This window comes from Lates calcarifer, linkage group LG14 (genome assembly GCF_001640805.2).
Source record: "Lates calcarifer isolate ASB-BC8 linkage group LG14, TLL_Latcal_v3, whole genome shotgun sequence".
In the NCBI taxonomy this organism is placed as follows: domain Eukaryota; kingdom Metazoa; phylum Chordata; class Actinopteri; family Centropomidae; genus Lates; species Lates calcarifer.
The window spans coordinates 6798189-6811615 of NC_066846.1; the positions used below are offsets into that span (position 1 = coordinate 6798189).

The 13427-nt window shown below is 41.8% G+C and overlaps 3 protein-coding genes and 3 non-coding genes across 6 annotated transcripts; 4 read left to right on the forward strand and 2 right to left on the reverse strand.

Moving 5' to 3' along the window:
- Positions 1–1269: 1269 nt before the first annotated feature.
- Positions 1270–6636, reverse strand: b4gat1 (beta-1,4-glucuronyltransferase 1). The gene is made up of 2 exons (XM_018677241.2): positions 4642–6636; positions 1270–3331 (listed from the first exon to the last, which is right to left on the reverse strand). The coding sequence occupies exons 1-2, from the start codon at positions 5743–5745 to the stop codon at positions 3140–3142; spliced, it is 1296 nt and encodes a 431-aa protein (XP_018532757.1). The 5' UTR covers positions 5746–6636; the 3' UTR covers positions 1270–3139.
- trnak-cuu (transfer RNA lysine (anticodon CUU)) lies at positions 3808–3880 on the forward strand. The gene has a single exon. It is a non-coding gene; the product is annotated as a tRNA-Lys (tRNA).
- trnak-cuu (transfer RNA lysine (anticodon CUU)) lies at positions 4240–4312 on the forward strand. Its single transcript has one exon. It is a non-coding gene; the product is annotated as a tRNA-Lys (tRNA).
- On the forward strand, positions 6309–6390 carry trnas-gcu (transfer RNA serine (anticodon GCU)). The gene has a single exon. It is a non-coding gene; the product is annotated as a tRNA-Ser (tRNA).
- Positions 6637–7207: 571 nt separating the features above from the next.
- On the reverse strand, positions 7208–9785 carry pfdn2 (prefoldin subunit 2). The gene is made up of 4 exons (XM_018677253.2): positions 9646–9785; positions 8803–8891; positions 8461–8584; positions 7208–8324 (listed from the first exon to the last, which is right to left on the reverse strand). Exons 1-4 carry the CDS (start codon positions 9766–9768, stop codon positions 8133–8135), a joined length of 528 nt encoding a protein of 175 aa, XP_018532769.1. The 5' UTR covers positions 9769–9785; the 3' UTR covers positions 7208–8132.
- A 564-nt stretch (positions 9786–10349) lies between these two features.
- On the forward strand, positions 10350–13169 carry nit1 (nitrilase 1). The gene is made up of 6 exons (XM_018677265.2): positions 10350–10532; positions 10886–11119; positions 11350–11453; positions 11626–11762; positions 12102–12227; positions 12309–13169. Exons 1-6 carry the CDS (start codon positions 10471–10473, stop codon positions 12573–12575), a joined length of 930 nt encoding a protein of 309 aa, XP_018532781.1. The 5' UTR covers positions 10350–10470; the 3' UTR covers positions 12576–13169.
- Positions 13170–13427: the final 258 nt, after the last annotated feature.

Below are 13427 nucleotides of genomic sequence, written 5' to 3' on the forward strand. Positions count from 1 at the left end.
CCCCCTTGGGCAGACAAAACTTGATGTCTCTGTAGAATATTAATTGTCTTGTCATCTTACTTAAGGAGTTGTGTGTCGCAGGGAAATAAGTAATTGGTATGCTAAGATTATGTTGGTAGTAAAAAGTTTTCACGTTGTTCAGAGGAAGTGGAAAAAACTTGGATTTTTAGAGGCATTAATAATTTATCTCATCTCAAAAATCAGTAAAATAAAGTTCAGGAAATGCTTCAAAGTCATAATAAGAGCACATCTCTGAAGAGGAAGGAGTGACAAACTGACAGAAAGCAAAAGTGCCCATATTTGCTAATGACACATGACTTGATCAGGTTGGATAGTGATTAGGTGTGCCCAATGAAGCCGATCTGAAGCCAGAGTGTGGAATTGCGTGCCACTAGCTCTCGCGTGCCTGGCTCATTATTGAGCCCGGTAATGCAGACTTAATCACAAAATGCCGCACAGCGCTTCGGACAATTGTCAAGTGCCGAATGTCACATGTGCTCTACTTCTCTTAACAGATGGCCAGCTCACACTGCATAACACTCGGGTAACTGAAGCTACACAAACATATTGAAGTGATGTTTTTAATTGTCTGTGTCAACTTTCTAAAAGTGGCTTTTGTTAAACAGATGTAGTGAAAAACGTCGCTCTTCAGAGATGCGAGTCGGTCGCTCCAGTGGTGTAGAAGTTTGGTTGCAGTTGCAGACGTTCGTCAGTCTACATGAAACACATCAAACTCCACTTTAATGCAGATCTTAATTACTAAATAGGAGCTTTTAATTGGATGCTGATCTGATTCACTCTGTAATCACCCATCACACGCTGTTGGTGCAGGGATGCTTTTAAATCCTTATCTTAAGCCATGTTACACCACAGGTTAATGTCAACTGTGTCAAGTGCTCAGAGAGCGATACTCCTATTGATATCCTGCAGTTTTTGTCACGGTGGATGAATGATTACCTAATGTTGCACAAAGTTTCAGCTCAGATGAGAGAAAGCTGCTTTATTGTTCCTCTTAGAAACATGTTTGTCACGTTTCCTTAGCTTGTCCTGCCCTCAGCTTCATTACCTCCTATTTAAGTGATACTTCTAGAAACACTGTTGACATTACTTGTCATTACAAATCCCTCTGGTGAGGTTAAGTGATTGGATTTGTTCATTTCCAAGTGCTCAGAGAGCTTTCTGATAACCGCGGGTGTTGTTCAGTATCTGTAATAAAAGATTGCATCTTGTGTAATTAGAATTAAAACTAAAGTGAATGACGGTTATGAGTTGAATAAAAGTCATCCAGTAGGTTTAATATAAATTCCAACAATACAAATCAGGCATTACATGTTGTAAACACAAATGAAAAAATAAATACAAAAAAAAAGCATTTTCAAGTAAGGAAAAGACACATGAGAAAAAAGATAAAGCACCACTTCACTTCATCACAGAGGGTTTGTTGAAATTGATGTCACTCCAAAAATATCTAATAAAATGATATAACAGTGGTTCTAAAACAAAAAGCTGTCAACTGTTCGTACCAAATATAATATTTTGCACAATCACACAATTTCGTGCTACAGTTTTTCCTGCTTGGGGTCAATTTAAAAAAAAAAAATCATTTGACCAATTCCAGTTAAAGGAAAACATTTTCACAATAAATATATCATCAACACTACGAGTGAAGAAGGAAAAATATTTATAACTCTCCAAAATCAACAATTACATAACAAGTTAACACTTAAAGTAACCAAACATCATCTTTTGTATATGCTGTTTATATGTGTTTTTACGAAACAGACATGAGAAAGTGGAAGTCATGGTTTAATACTGTTTGTAGTGGGTTAGAATAAAGCATAAAATCTGTAATTTTCTATTTACTAGTGGTGTTGAGATAAGTGTCTCCACAGCAGTCCTTTGGACAACACAGGCTGCTTTTGTTTGTGGTTTATATTTTGATTATGCAGTATTTTTTTTATCTTTATATCCTCTAACCATGCTACATTTCCACATGTAGCTCAGTCACCCACATACACTCTACTCAAAGACGTGAAAAACCCCAAGCTTCAGGGGGATCCAATCGACTACCAGAGTCAGATCCTCAGTGTTACACTACAGCAGCTCTTCACAGTGTTGGCAAAATGCTAGTGTTGTACAATGTCTCTATATAAAGTTTCCCTGTGCTTTGTTGTCCTTGTGATGTGTGAGTAATCACCTCAGACAGTTCGAGGCAAGAGCAAGCACTGACAGGGAACGGAGAACTTCTGAAATGTGCTGACAGCTGTGGCACAGAGTGAATTCACATCCCTCTGAGCACCAAACAGCACTGGCGTTGTGTAATCCCTGTGTTCTGTTCTGCTGTAGAGTTTCTAACGCTCACTTCAGGCTAAAATATATACAGCAACCAAGCGCTTTACACTCGAGTGCCTGTTGCCATCTGGTGGCTGGAGCACATCACTGATTGGCACAAAATTCACAAAAGAGTCGCACTTGATTTGTCATTAGACTGAAAAATTGTACATTTCTGAAAGACTTTGTATCTTTTATCTTAATCCCCATTTTGTTTCACGCTATTATTACAAAATCTGAGATGGTGAACCTGTTTCCTCACAGCAAGTCATGTCTCAGTTCTGTCTTGGCGACAGAAAGACCCTTTTTCTGCCCCAAAGAAAGGAACAATCTTTGATCAGCTGTCATGAAATGTGGAACCTCGTACTTCATGTTACATGCAGTGAAATCAGGACCTCAGTTTCTTTGATTATGTCAAGACTCTGTGGCTTGCAATCACATTTTCGTGTCTATTTTTGTATCTAGACAAACTCAAAAGTGTTTTTAAAATAGAGTGTGTGCTTTTTAAAATGAATGTTGATCAAATACTATCTAGATATTTGTTTCAAAAGACAGTAATCTCATGAGTCGCTGGCCAGTTTTTTTCCTTTCAGTCCCAACTAGCAGACACGCTCAGTAATCCCCAGAGAACATTTCCCTGCTGCTCATCTTCAGAAGGACTTGAAATAAGCCCAAGAGTTGGATTAGCTTTAACTCCTACTACGCCACCAAACTAAATCTGGTTTAAATATGAAAGTTGCACGTTCATCATCTCAGCAGAAAACGAATTTCATTAAAGACAGATGCAGGCAGAATACGCAGTCTTTTTTCAGCATCTTCTTGTGGAGGATGGGTATTTGGTTTTCAGGCCCTCTTTGAAGCTGCGAAACAGAACCCGGTTGTGTTTGTTCTCCTCGTCTTTCCTGGCATGAAACTCCCCCTGGATCTTGAAGCCCCGGTGCACCAAGAAGGCCGTGCTCAGCACCGAGAACCTGTATCCGGCCACATGCAGCTCGCAGGCCTGGAAGGGTTGTGGGGGGTGGGAGGGGATGAGAGGGAAAAGAGGGGAGGTGAGAAGAAAGATGACGGGAAGAGGGAAAGACAGAACGCAAGGAGACAAGGTTATTTTCTCAGACTGTAGGAAGCTCCCTTCAGACCCTGGGTAATACTCCCTGTGACAAGCAAACAGACCTTCACATAATATCTGTACGGTTTATTCAAGTAACTAACCTTGCCGTTTTCTGCCTCCAACAACCAGACAAGTTGCAGTTTACACCCATGTCTACTGAGAGTTATATAATCTACGATCACAAGCTCCTCTTCTGTTCCTGAGTTATGGTGCTCAGTAACGGCCAGAAAAGTGCTTCTGTAGAACACTATGTCACAATGAATGTGACCTTTGACCTTTTGGATATGAAATGTAATCACCTTATCATTTTATCTTGTTAAAGATTTGGGGAATTTCGTCATAATTATCTCATGAGTTTTTGAGTAACAGCCCGGCTAGCTCAGTCGGTAGAGCATGAGACTCTTAATCTCAGGGTCGTGGGTTCGAGCCCCACGTTGGGCGCATAACTTTTCTGTGTCTTGGGGGCCTGTCAGACGGTCCTCATATTTCAATAGGGACAGGTTGGTCATTTCACCCCCCACAGTCCTTTTTTTCATTGTTACTCATCTGACCCAGTATACAGCAATGTATGTATAATTGAATACATATTAAAAATGGAACTGTTCAACAGTCCATCACAGAATGGAAAGAGATTCTTGACAAGCAGTAAAAGTTGCCTTTAAAAAGAAAAATTCAGCAAACAACTTACGTTAAGTATTTTCAATGCAATATATAGTAGTATAATATATAGATTATGTCATCATGGGCTGTAACAGGATCCAAAAATCTGGACCCTGACCTTCAGTTTTTTTTTCATAGCAGCCCGGCTAGCTCAGTCGGTAGAGCATGAGACTCTTAATCTCAGGGTCGTGGGTTCGAGCCCCACGTTGGGCGCATAACTTTTCCAATCTCGTTGTTCTTTCAGTATAATGACAATAAAGGGTATTATAATTCTAAAAACATCTTTTGTGAATTACAGTGACCTTTGACCTTTGACCACCAAATTCTAATCAGTTCATCTTGAGTCCAAATAAACGTTTGTGCTGAGGTAATGAAATTCCTTCATGGCGTTCCTGAGATAAAGAGGACTTAAAGAATCATCTTACACCTTTTGATCTATTCTAGAGCTTTTAACTGCATCTCATGGTCTTCATCAGCTTCAGCAGGTACTAAGTGATCCTTGGGGTTACATTTTGTTTTGTCAAACTGCATGTTGCACTGACCTGGCTGATGCGATTGAAGCCATACTGCTTGAAGTTCTCATCATAGAGGGGCACAGTTCGGGGCCCGATGTAGAAAGGCTCCCAGGGGTCCACCCAGGTGAGCGTGTAGGCAACCTCCAGGGTGCTTGTCCCTCTGACGTGGCTGTTGACCCACTGTGAGTAGTTGGTCGGGGCCTGACAGCGAGGGCACAGCTCCTCGTAAAACGGCCGGACCTCACCTACCTGGTAGAGCTGGACCAGCTCTGCCTTGGTGGCGGGCATCTTTCGGGCATGGCGGATCTCGAAAGCAGGTAACACAAACACCTCGTCGCTCGCCGGTTCTTTGTTCGTGATCATGGCCAGGAACTGCTGGTGCAGGTCAGCGCTTGGCATCATGTCGATGTCAATGACCAGGATGTAGGAGGACTCTGTGCCACCTCGGGCAACGTTACGAAGAAGGTTGTTGGGGTAGGAGATGTTCCCACTGATGGCGTAGTTCTTGTATTTGTCCCTGTGAGTCTCCAGTCTGGTGAACACAGAGGCACAGTCCTCAAGCCCTGCAAAATGCTCACGGTCCTGCTCTGGGAAACTGGCCATCTCACCTGAGAGGCAGACCAAGTGGAAGTCCACCAGGGCTTGGATCTGAGGGCAGAAGAAGCTGAGAGCATAGACCAGAGCTGTGGCAAACCTGACATCTTGCCCATGCGCGAATATGGCCACAGAGAGAGGGTTCTGCCACCTTTCCAGGAGAGAGTCCAGGTGATGCAGGTTGTTGATGGTTGTGTGCGTGGCCAAAGCCAGCACGTTGGAGCCGGGGTCGGATCCTGGTCTCTGGTTTGTGGTGAAATCACTTTTGATCAAGTTCTTGTACACCCGGTACTGCCCACTGTTGTCGAAAATCCCACCAGTAGACAGCGAGTACCTCAAACGCTCCTTCCGCGTGTTCTTCTCGGGGTGCGCATTTTTCTTGGCTCCAGAGCCCCCGAAGAGCTCCGAGTACCGGTACCGCTGCTGCTTACCGTGAAACTTGGATAAAAAGGACAGGTATATGAGCTGCAGGAGCGCCACTATCAGCAGAGCACTCAGCACCACTTTGAAGGCGGAACATTTCTTGGAGAGATGCATGCCAGAGAAACTGCGAACTGGCCCGATTACTGTACACAAACACCGGAGCAGGCTGCTGTTTTCCTTTGAGGGCTGGCTATTTCCGTCCCAAGCGTCCCAGCTAACGTTACCTACATTGCTACCACAATGCTAACACCACAGCCCGTTGGACTGGAAATGTAACGAATACTTGACGGCATAGTGGCTGTTTAGTGGCGACGCTGCCCCAGATTTTCATACGGCTGTCGACGACGCGAAAAAAGGGACGAAACAGACCCAGTTTGTCTGATCTCCATCAAAACACATCTCCGTTGTTACCATTCTGCGCTGCTGCTGCGACAGCGGCGCATGTCGATGTGTAATAACCGTAATGTCTGGAGTGAAGGCGCCGGTGAATAGGGTCCAGGAGGAATGCTAGGTGGCTAACTGTTAGCTGAACTAACTGAAGTGTAAATAAACGGCTATTTCCGCTACTTTGTTAGTTTACGTAAGAACGAGGGTCTTACAGGTAAATAAGACAACACCGATATTTCACTGATATATCCTCCATAAAAATGAAGTTGTTCGCATATTGCAGTCCATAAGACGAGGTGGCCGAGTGGTTAAGGCGATGGACTGCTAATCCATTGTGCTCTGCACGCGTGGGTTCGAATCCCATCCTCGTCGAAAAGTATTTTGTTTTTTAGATTCATGGTATATCATGCTTCCCCCAGTCTCTCATATTTGCTCAATTAATCTGGATACTCGCTAACTGTATCTTATTTACTTGTTTTACTGGATGAATACCATATTCACACGTGACTGGCCTCTTTATACAGATAAATATGACCACTGATGTTATGAGGAAGATAGTTATTTATCTATGTAAATTTGAGGCCCTAAAACACCTTAACACGAGAAACTGGGCTAAATTAAAGGGGACCTCCTCCAATTTGTCTGTTCATGTCTTTTTTTTTGTCAGAGAAGCAAACAAAAAGGCAACATTGCAAGTTCTCACAGCAGCAGACCTTTGAATGCACCTCAGGGACTAGACTTATACAGAGGAGCTGTCAAACAAAGTCTTGTGCTAACAATTAAGTGATAGCCTGAGAGGTACAATTAGTGGCAGTGTGCCTGGCTTGATGTGTACTTACTTAACTCATGTGTCAAGGGAAGGGGGACTCTCCCCATCCACCTGTTAGCCAAAAATAGATGTATCCATAACGTTTAAAAAACAAACTTTTAGGATGGATCCTTCATTCCCCCGGCCTTAATCCCCCAGAAAAGAATAAATGTTATTTATACCTGATGTAAATAATGTAAGATGAGGTTGTGTATACATGGGAAAGAAGCAGTGGTTGTATTAAAGTATCTTTTAAACCTAAATCCACAGGAGCAGACAGAGAAATCTGGGTGAAAGAAAAATAGAAATTAGGTTACACAAGTGATGCTATGGTGTAGAGAGTTGGTGTATTTAATGAATTTAAAAAAACACACAACAACACACAATTGTGACATTTTTTAATTCATGACCATTAACAAAAACATTTTTGTCCTTACAACTACATGAACAATGTAGACAGTTCCAATCAGGTCCTAAGAGGCATTTCCTCAGCTTTAATGGTTACAGATCAAAAAGAATAGAATAAGTTTTATTGTGTTTTCAATGACGGGGGTTTATTATTAAGGTGTGTTGTAGCTTTCGCTGGACACATCACAGTGTGCGCTTTTGACCTCACATCAGAATTATGAATACAAACCAGCAGCCTTGTATGAAGACAGTCTTCTGTGTTACAGAGGGAGGGTGAATAAAGCTGACAGATTCATTTTGATCTGTAGTGACGTGTTTACAGTATAATCTCTTGTTCATGCTTTTTACACGTGTTGTCAAAATGCCTTCCAGGACCTGCTCTGCCTTGGTAAGGGTGACTTTAACCTACTTTAGGGCCTGATGAAATCAGTTTTTACTTTCATTTATTTTAAAGTTGTTAGCCCAAAATCTTAAGTTTACAAAATGCAAAAGCTTGTTTGCTTAAAAATGCAATGTGATCTATTTGTCTTGTGTGTTCAAGGTGTTTGAAATTACTTTTTTAAACTTTGAACTTTGAATGCAGCACCTTGGCATTTACAATTTCTAATTGTTGATTTTAAGCCACAATATTCCAGCTTTACTGAAAAGCAAATATGAGACAGCTTTAACGCACTCAAGCATTCACACTGTATTTATGTAAGCAGAGCACTGTGTACGCTGCTTGAATTTCCGTCTGTTGCAAATTACTTCAATACCAAGTGCATTATGTTTAACAGAGATTTCGGTAAACTCCAAATCCATAGTTACGCTGTTTTGGAACTTAGATTTTGTGACTCCAACTACGTTTTCAGTACTGCAGAAATCATAAGGCCCTACTGTCTCCCACTATTATTATAAACTACGACACTAAAACACCAGCACCGCTTTTGGACCCGCCTCCTTCACTGTCCCTGGAGGATGCCGCCGACTGGCCTTGTGCCTCTCCTTCGCCCTCTCCCACCAACCGGATGTTGTAGCGTTCCCTGTACTCTGTGAGCTCCCGTCCTTTTGCCTGCATCTGTGTGTTGATGGACTCGATTATTTTTGAGATCTGTGGGGACAGAAGGGAAGAGAGTGAGTAGACTGAGAGGCTACATGTGCGCAGCTAACAGCTATTGTTCTGTTTGCTGATGCATTTTGCAAGTGACATTTAAAAATAATAAACAAGTACACTTGTCATCCATTACCTGTTCTTTATTGTTTTCCAAGGCCGGTAGAACTTCTTTTACTGTTCTCTCCACCAACACTCCTCCTACTAGACGAAAGCATTTCCTTGAAGGATCCACTTCCTTCAGCGTGTCAATTACTAAGCTGAAAGGAAAAACAGAAACATTAATACCCAGAAATTATTCCATTAAAGACATCTTAAAGATCCACTCAGCTGGTCTTGACTTCATGTTAGTCAGAAGGTGGAATCTTATTGACTAGAGTGGAATACATTCATATTGTCGATTAAACCTCGGTCAGTGGCAGACTTATCAAACAGTCGTTAAAAGGAAAAGACTGAGGTGGGACTATCAGCGACCAACCTGTGCTCGTTGATCTCCATCTCCAACTCAGCAGCTTTAGAAGCCATACTGCGTTGTTCCTGACGCATCCTCTGAAATGTTGCCACCACCTGTCACACAAAAAAACACACAGTCAGTGACAGAGTCAGCATAAAATATATTATTTTACTAAACTGTAATCATTGATGGATTCATGTAGATGTTACTTTAATGTTGCGGATGGTAAAGGTGGAGCTAATTTCTACTCTTTTTAACTTTATATACAACTGAGTAGCTAGTATCATATTTATTTGATGGTTATATTTTGTGTAGCACTTGGGTAAAGGTACTTAGTTACTTTCTACCATTGTCTTATATTAGTAACAGGTCTGTGGTGTATTATGATTGTAGAGCTTTCCTGACATTAGTAGTATTATAGCTTTAACGCGAGAAAATGGTCTGAGTCCTTGTTCCTCTACTGGTCTAAGACTTGTGTTACCTCACGTTAGTAAAGCAGAGCTGGGGGTCTTCAGTGATAAAAATAGCTTCTTCCACTCCCATTCACCAAACCACACCATCCCATTACAGGCGTGTGCTAATTTAAATCCATCTGAACACTGTTAAACTGTCTCAGAGGAACAAACCCGCGATAAACTCTTTATAAATGCATATAACATTTAGAGCTTCACTCTGTTGGACTCTTTGTTGTAGCGTTTTGTGTTGAGAAAGCAGAATGATAGCCGGGTGATGATGGCGATAGGGAAGCTAACGTTAGCTTTGCCGAGCTTGGAGTCAGATTAGCGGCCTTAGCTTCACCTGGCACGGCCGGACAACAACGACAAAGACTGTAGCGGCTGAAGCAGCCTGAGGTGGAGGTGAGGGTACCTGTTCGGCTGAAGGGCCGGACTGTTTTCCCCCGGCGCTGCTGCCGGACTTGCTACCCGTGCTGCTGCTGTTGGCTGCCATCTTGGAAGGGTGTTGCTGAGGAGGACCCCAGAGGGTGTTCATGAGATTGCCTGTGTGCAAATGGAGCTTTGTATCTTGGAAGGAAATTTTCTTTCTCCTTCAGATTATTATTTGAATATTGTTTTAGATTTTACGTGGTTAATAGAGTAGGAGCTCTGGTAGGAGCCTAAATGCTCTAAATCACAACAGAGGCAAAACCAGTGGGTGTTTTCATGTTATCATCTGAATGACCAAACCACAGTGTCAAAGTAGGCAAGACCAACTTTATCACTCCACACAGGCATTACATGCGGTTTAATTTTTTAGTTAACTTTTTTAATAGTTGCATGCAAAGAAAAATAACACCAAACACCAAAACATTAAAACATTCAGGTTTTCCCAACAAAACCTTCAGATCTTCAGTCTTGACTTGACTCTACACTATTATCAACCCAACAAGCAACAAAAACCTTTTGTTTTACTTGATTTATTTATATATTTTTATTACTTTATGTAAGTCCTTGCCATTCATTTTCTCTTCTTTGATGCTGTGTATTTTCTCAATATGTCTTAATAATAACGCAGATATAAATACTCCCCAGCAGATGGAGGTAGTGTGCCTTTATGCTAATTTCAGCCACTGACAAACAGTAAAGAAGAATGAAGTCTTCCTGTTGCAGAAGACTGAACTGACCCAAACGTTAATATGATACTAACGTGGACTAAACAGAGAAGGTGACAGGCTGTCTGCGTCACCCTGGATCAATGTTCACCATCAGGTGCATTTTGGGATCAGCCTGGAGACACGGGATCAAGCTGCAAAACAGGTTTGTTTATTATGCTGACAGGGGAATATATTGTTTTGACAGCTAATAGCTAGAAGCTTCTAACATGAATTTCTAATAAAATGTTAATCTGGATTGTGTTCTTAAAATGTTTTTGTACTGTTAAGTTGTATCTGCAAACAAAAGCCACTGCAATGGAAAGGAGAGATTTTAAATATTGCATTTCAATGTCATCACACCCTCATAAGATCACCGTGGGTGCAAAGCTCCACAGTATTATACAGTAAATATATAACAGAAAGACTTGTGCAGTTAATGATCAACCATGTTTGACCTGATATATTTCCTTCACATGCAGCTTCTGAGCTCTGTATAATAACCTCTTCTCTGTGCAGGATGTCCACTGTACCTCACTCAGTGGCTGCGGTCTGCCAGGTAACGGCCACCCCGGACAAAGAGACCAACTTCTGTGCCTGTAAACAGCTGATGGAGGACGCCAAGGAACAAGGGGCCAGCATGGTCTTCCTCCCCGAGGGCTTCGACTACATCGGATCCAGTCGAGAGGAGACGCTGTCGCTGTCCGAGACCCTCACAGGAGACACAATCTCACGATACACTCAGCTAGCCAGGTAGACAAACATTTTGAGATCTTGTAAAGGTGATGTAACTGCAAGTACTAGCGGATATTGTCTGTGTTCATAGTTAAAAGTGTTCTAAGTATTTTGTTCAGTGAGTATTTCATAACTATGTATGAGTGGATTACAAGTTTAAACTAGGTAGCCACATTTACGGGTAGTCAGGTCTTTATAAATAAGTAATTGGCTCTTATTTAGGATTTCTTCTACTCTCATCCCTCTAGGAAGTTGGAGGTGTGGCTGTCTCTCGGAGGATTTCATGAACGAGGACATGACTGGGAAACTGACAGACGAATCTACAACAGCCACATCATAATTAATGATAAAGGTACTTTTCATTTAACAGTGTCTTTCTGCTTTGTGTCACTCTGTCACACAAACAGACACACACTCATAAAAACACTTAAGACTCACAGATCATGTTTTCCACTTGATGATTCCTACACTCAACTACTCACACACATCACCCACACACTGACATGTTGTCATTACACCTCCAGGTGACATCGTCTCAGTCTACAGGAAGTCCCATTTGTTTGATGTGGAACTGCCAGAAAAAGGTGTATCCCTCAAAGAAAGTGCCTTCACCATCCCTGGACCTTCACTTGTGTCTCCGGTCCAAACTCCCATTGGAAAGGTGTCATTTTATGAGATTATAACTATCACCTAATAGACCTGTAAATGCACATAAATTCTTTATCTTACATGTTACTTTTGAGAAACCAGATGTCCCATAAAACTGCAACTGTTCAGGGACGGACAATTTTATTTGTAAAATTTGTAATTTTGGCCAGAAGTAGTAAAACCACGCACAGCCTGAACTGACAAAATACTCTAGCTCAGATCGTTTGCAATATTGTGGAATTTCACAGAGAAGATTTCCAGGGATATTTTGGATCTGCTTCCCAACTATAGTTTAACATTAGGATCTGCTCATATACTTGTCTTTGTTTTAACTATTTTGTTGTTGCCATAGGTTGGTTTGGGCATCTGCTATGATCTGAGATTCCCTGACTTATCGCAGGCTCTGCAAAGACACGGGGCCGAGATCCTGACATACCCATCAGCCTTCACTGTAGCTACAGGAGCCGCTCACTGGGAGGTGGGATGAGTCATTATAACACAGCCAGAACTTCTGTAAGATATGAAAATAAGATGAAAATGTGCTTGTATTTATAACCAGGTGTTACTTCGTGCCCGGGCGATCGAGACCCAGTGCTACGTAGTGGCGGCAGCGCAGGTCGGTCGGCACCACGAGAAGCGCTCCTCGTACGGCCACGCCCTGGCGGTGGACCCCTGGGGCGAGGTGCTGGGTGACTGCGGAGGGGAGAAGCCAGGGATGGTGCTGGTGGAGATCGACCTGGATAAAGTCAGCAGCACTAGGAGAAACATGCCGGTCCAACAGCACCGCAGAGACACTGGCTTCTACCAGAGCCTGGAGAAGACTTGACCACAGAAGAAAAGTAAAACAAACAAACTGAACAGGATGTTGTGTTTTAGTTGTAGGTTACAAAGGCGATAAGCCAAAGAGGAATTTCTGAATTTATGATTTAGGTCAAGTTCATGTTTCAAAAACGTGAGGTTTTCTCTTTTTCTTTTAGGTTGTTTAGGTCTTTGTCATGCTGCATCATCAGCTCAAATGACTTGATCAATAAGAGAAATTATTCTGAGCTTGTTTGATCAGAAAGCATGAAGCTTCAATGAATAAATATCAGGGAAGTTTAAACATGGACTAGTATTGCCTGCGTTGGATTGTCTCTGAGTTAGGAAAGTTTACTCACAAGTTTTTGTTGATTTTGAAAATTCAGCCCAAGCTGTCCCAAATGAATCTGTAAAGGACACTACTCACACTGATCAATAGATGGTACTCTTAGGTAGTAACAACTGGAGGAAAGGGTTTGATTCACAGTTTAGCTTTGAAAACATTCCACTTTTAATGTGCATTGATATGTGTTATTGAAGGAGTGTGTACAAACATCACTTGCATTTTTTTTGCAAAATTAAATACTGAATAAAAAACCTGTTCTGTTGCTCTGTGGGAAAATGTTGTGTCTTCTCATCTCATTGTGTTCATGTTCAAGGGCTTTCCACAACATCGGAAACACTGTTGTCTGAAATATCATCATACTGTGCATCCAGCATCAAAGATTTTTCTTTTATTTGAACACAGTGGCCAAACAATGAGAATCAGCCTGAGACAAAAAAGAATCCTTTAATCAAAAATTAGTTTCAAGTCATGTTTGATTTTCTTTTAAGCAAAGTGTTTTGTGTCGTCTAAGTTCCATTTTATGCTTTAGGCCAC

What these genes read in the sequence shown, in the direction of transcription:
- b4gat1 (XM_018677241.2), bottom strand. Translation starts at nt 5,745, where the DNA reads ATGCATCTCTCCAAGAAATGTTCCGCCTTCAAAGTGGTGCTGAGTGCT. An exon ending in GCTTCAATCGCATCAGCCAG is followed by an intron (nt 3,332 to 4,641) that starts GTCAGTGCAACA and finishes CAACCCTTCCAG; the next exon opens with GCCTGCGAGCTGCATGTGGC.
- pfdn2 (XM_018677253.2), bottom strand. Translation starts at nt 9,768, where the DNA reads ATGAACACCCTCTGGGGTCCTCCTCAGCAACACCCTTCCAAGATGGCA. An exon ending in CCGGCCCTTCAGCCGAACAG is followed by an intron (nt 8,892 to 9,645) that starts GTACCCTCACCT and finishes TTTGTGTGACAG; the next exon opens with GTGGTGGCAACATTTCAGAG. An exon ending in ATGGAGATCAACGAGCACAG is followed by an intron (nt 8,585 to 8,802) that starts GTTGGTCGCTGA and finishes TTTTCCTTTCAG; the next exon opens with CTTAGTAATTGACACGCTGA.
- nit1 (XM_018677265.2), top strand. Translation starts at nt 10,471, where the DNA reads ATGTTCACCATCAGGTGCATTTTGGGATCAGCCTGGAGACACGGGATC. An exon ending in CGATACACTCAGCTAGCCAG is followed by an intron (nt 11,120 to 11,349) that starts GTAGACAAACAT and finishes TCATCCCTCTAG; the next exon opens with GAAGTTGGAGGTGTGGCTGT. An exon ending in TCCAAACTCCCATTGGAAAG is followed by an intron (nt 11,763 to 12,101) that starts GTGTCATTTTAT and finishes TTGTTGCCATAG; the next exon opens with GTTGGTTTGGGCATCTGCTA.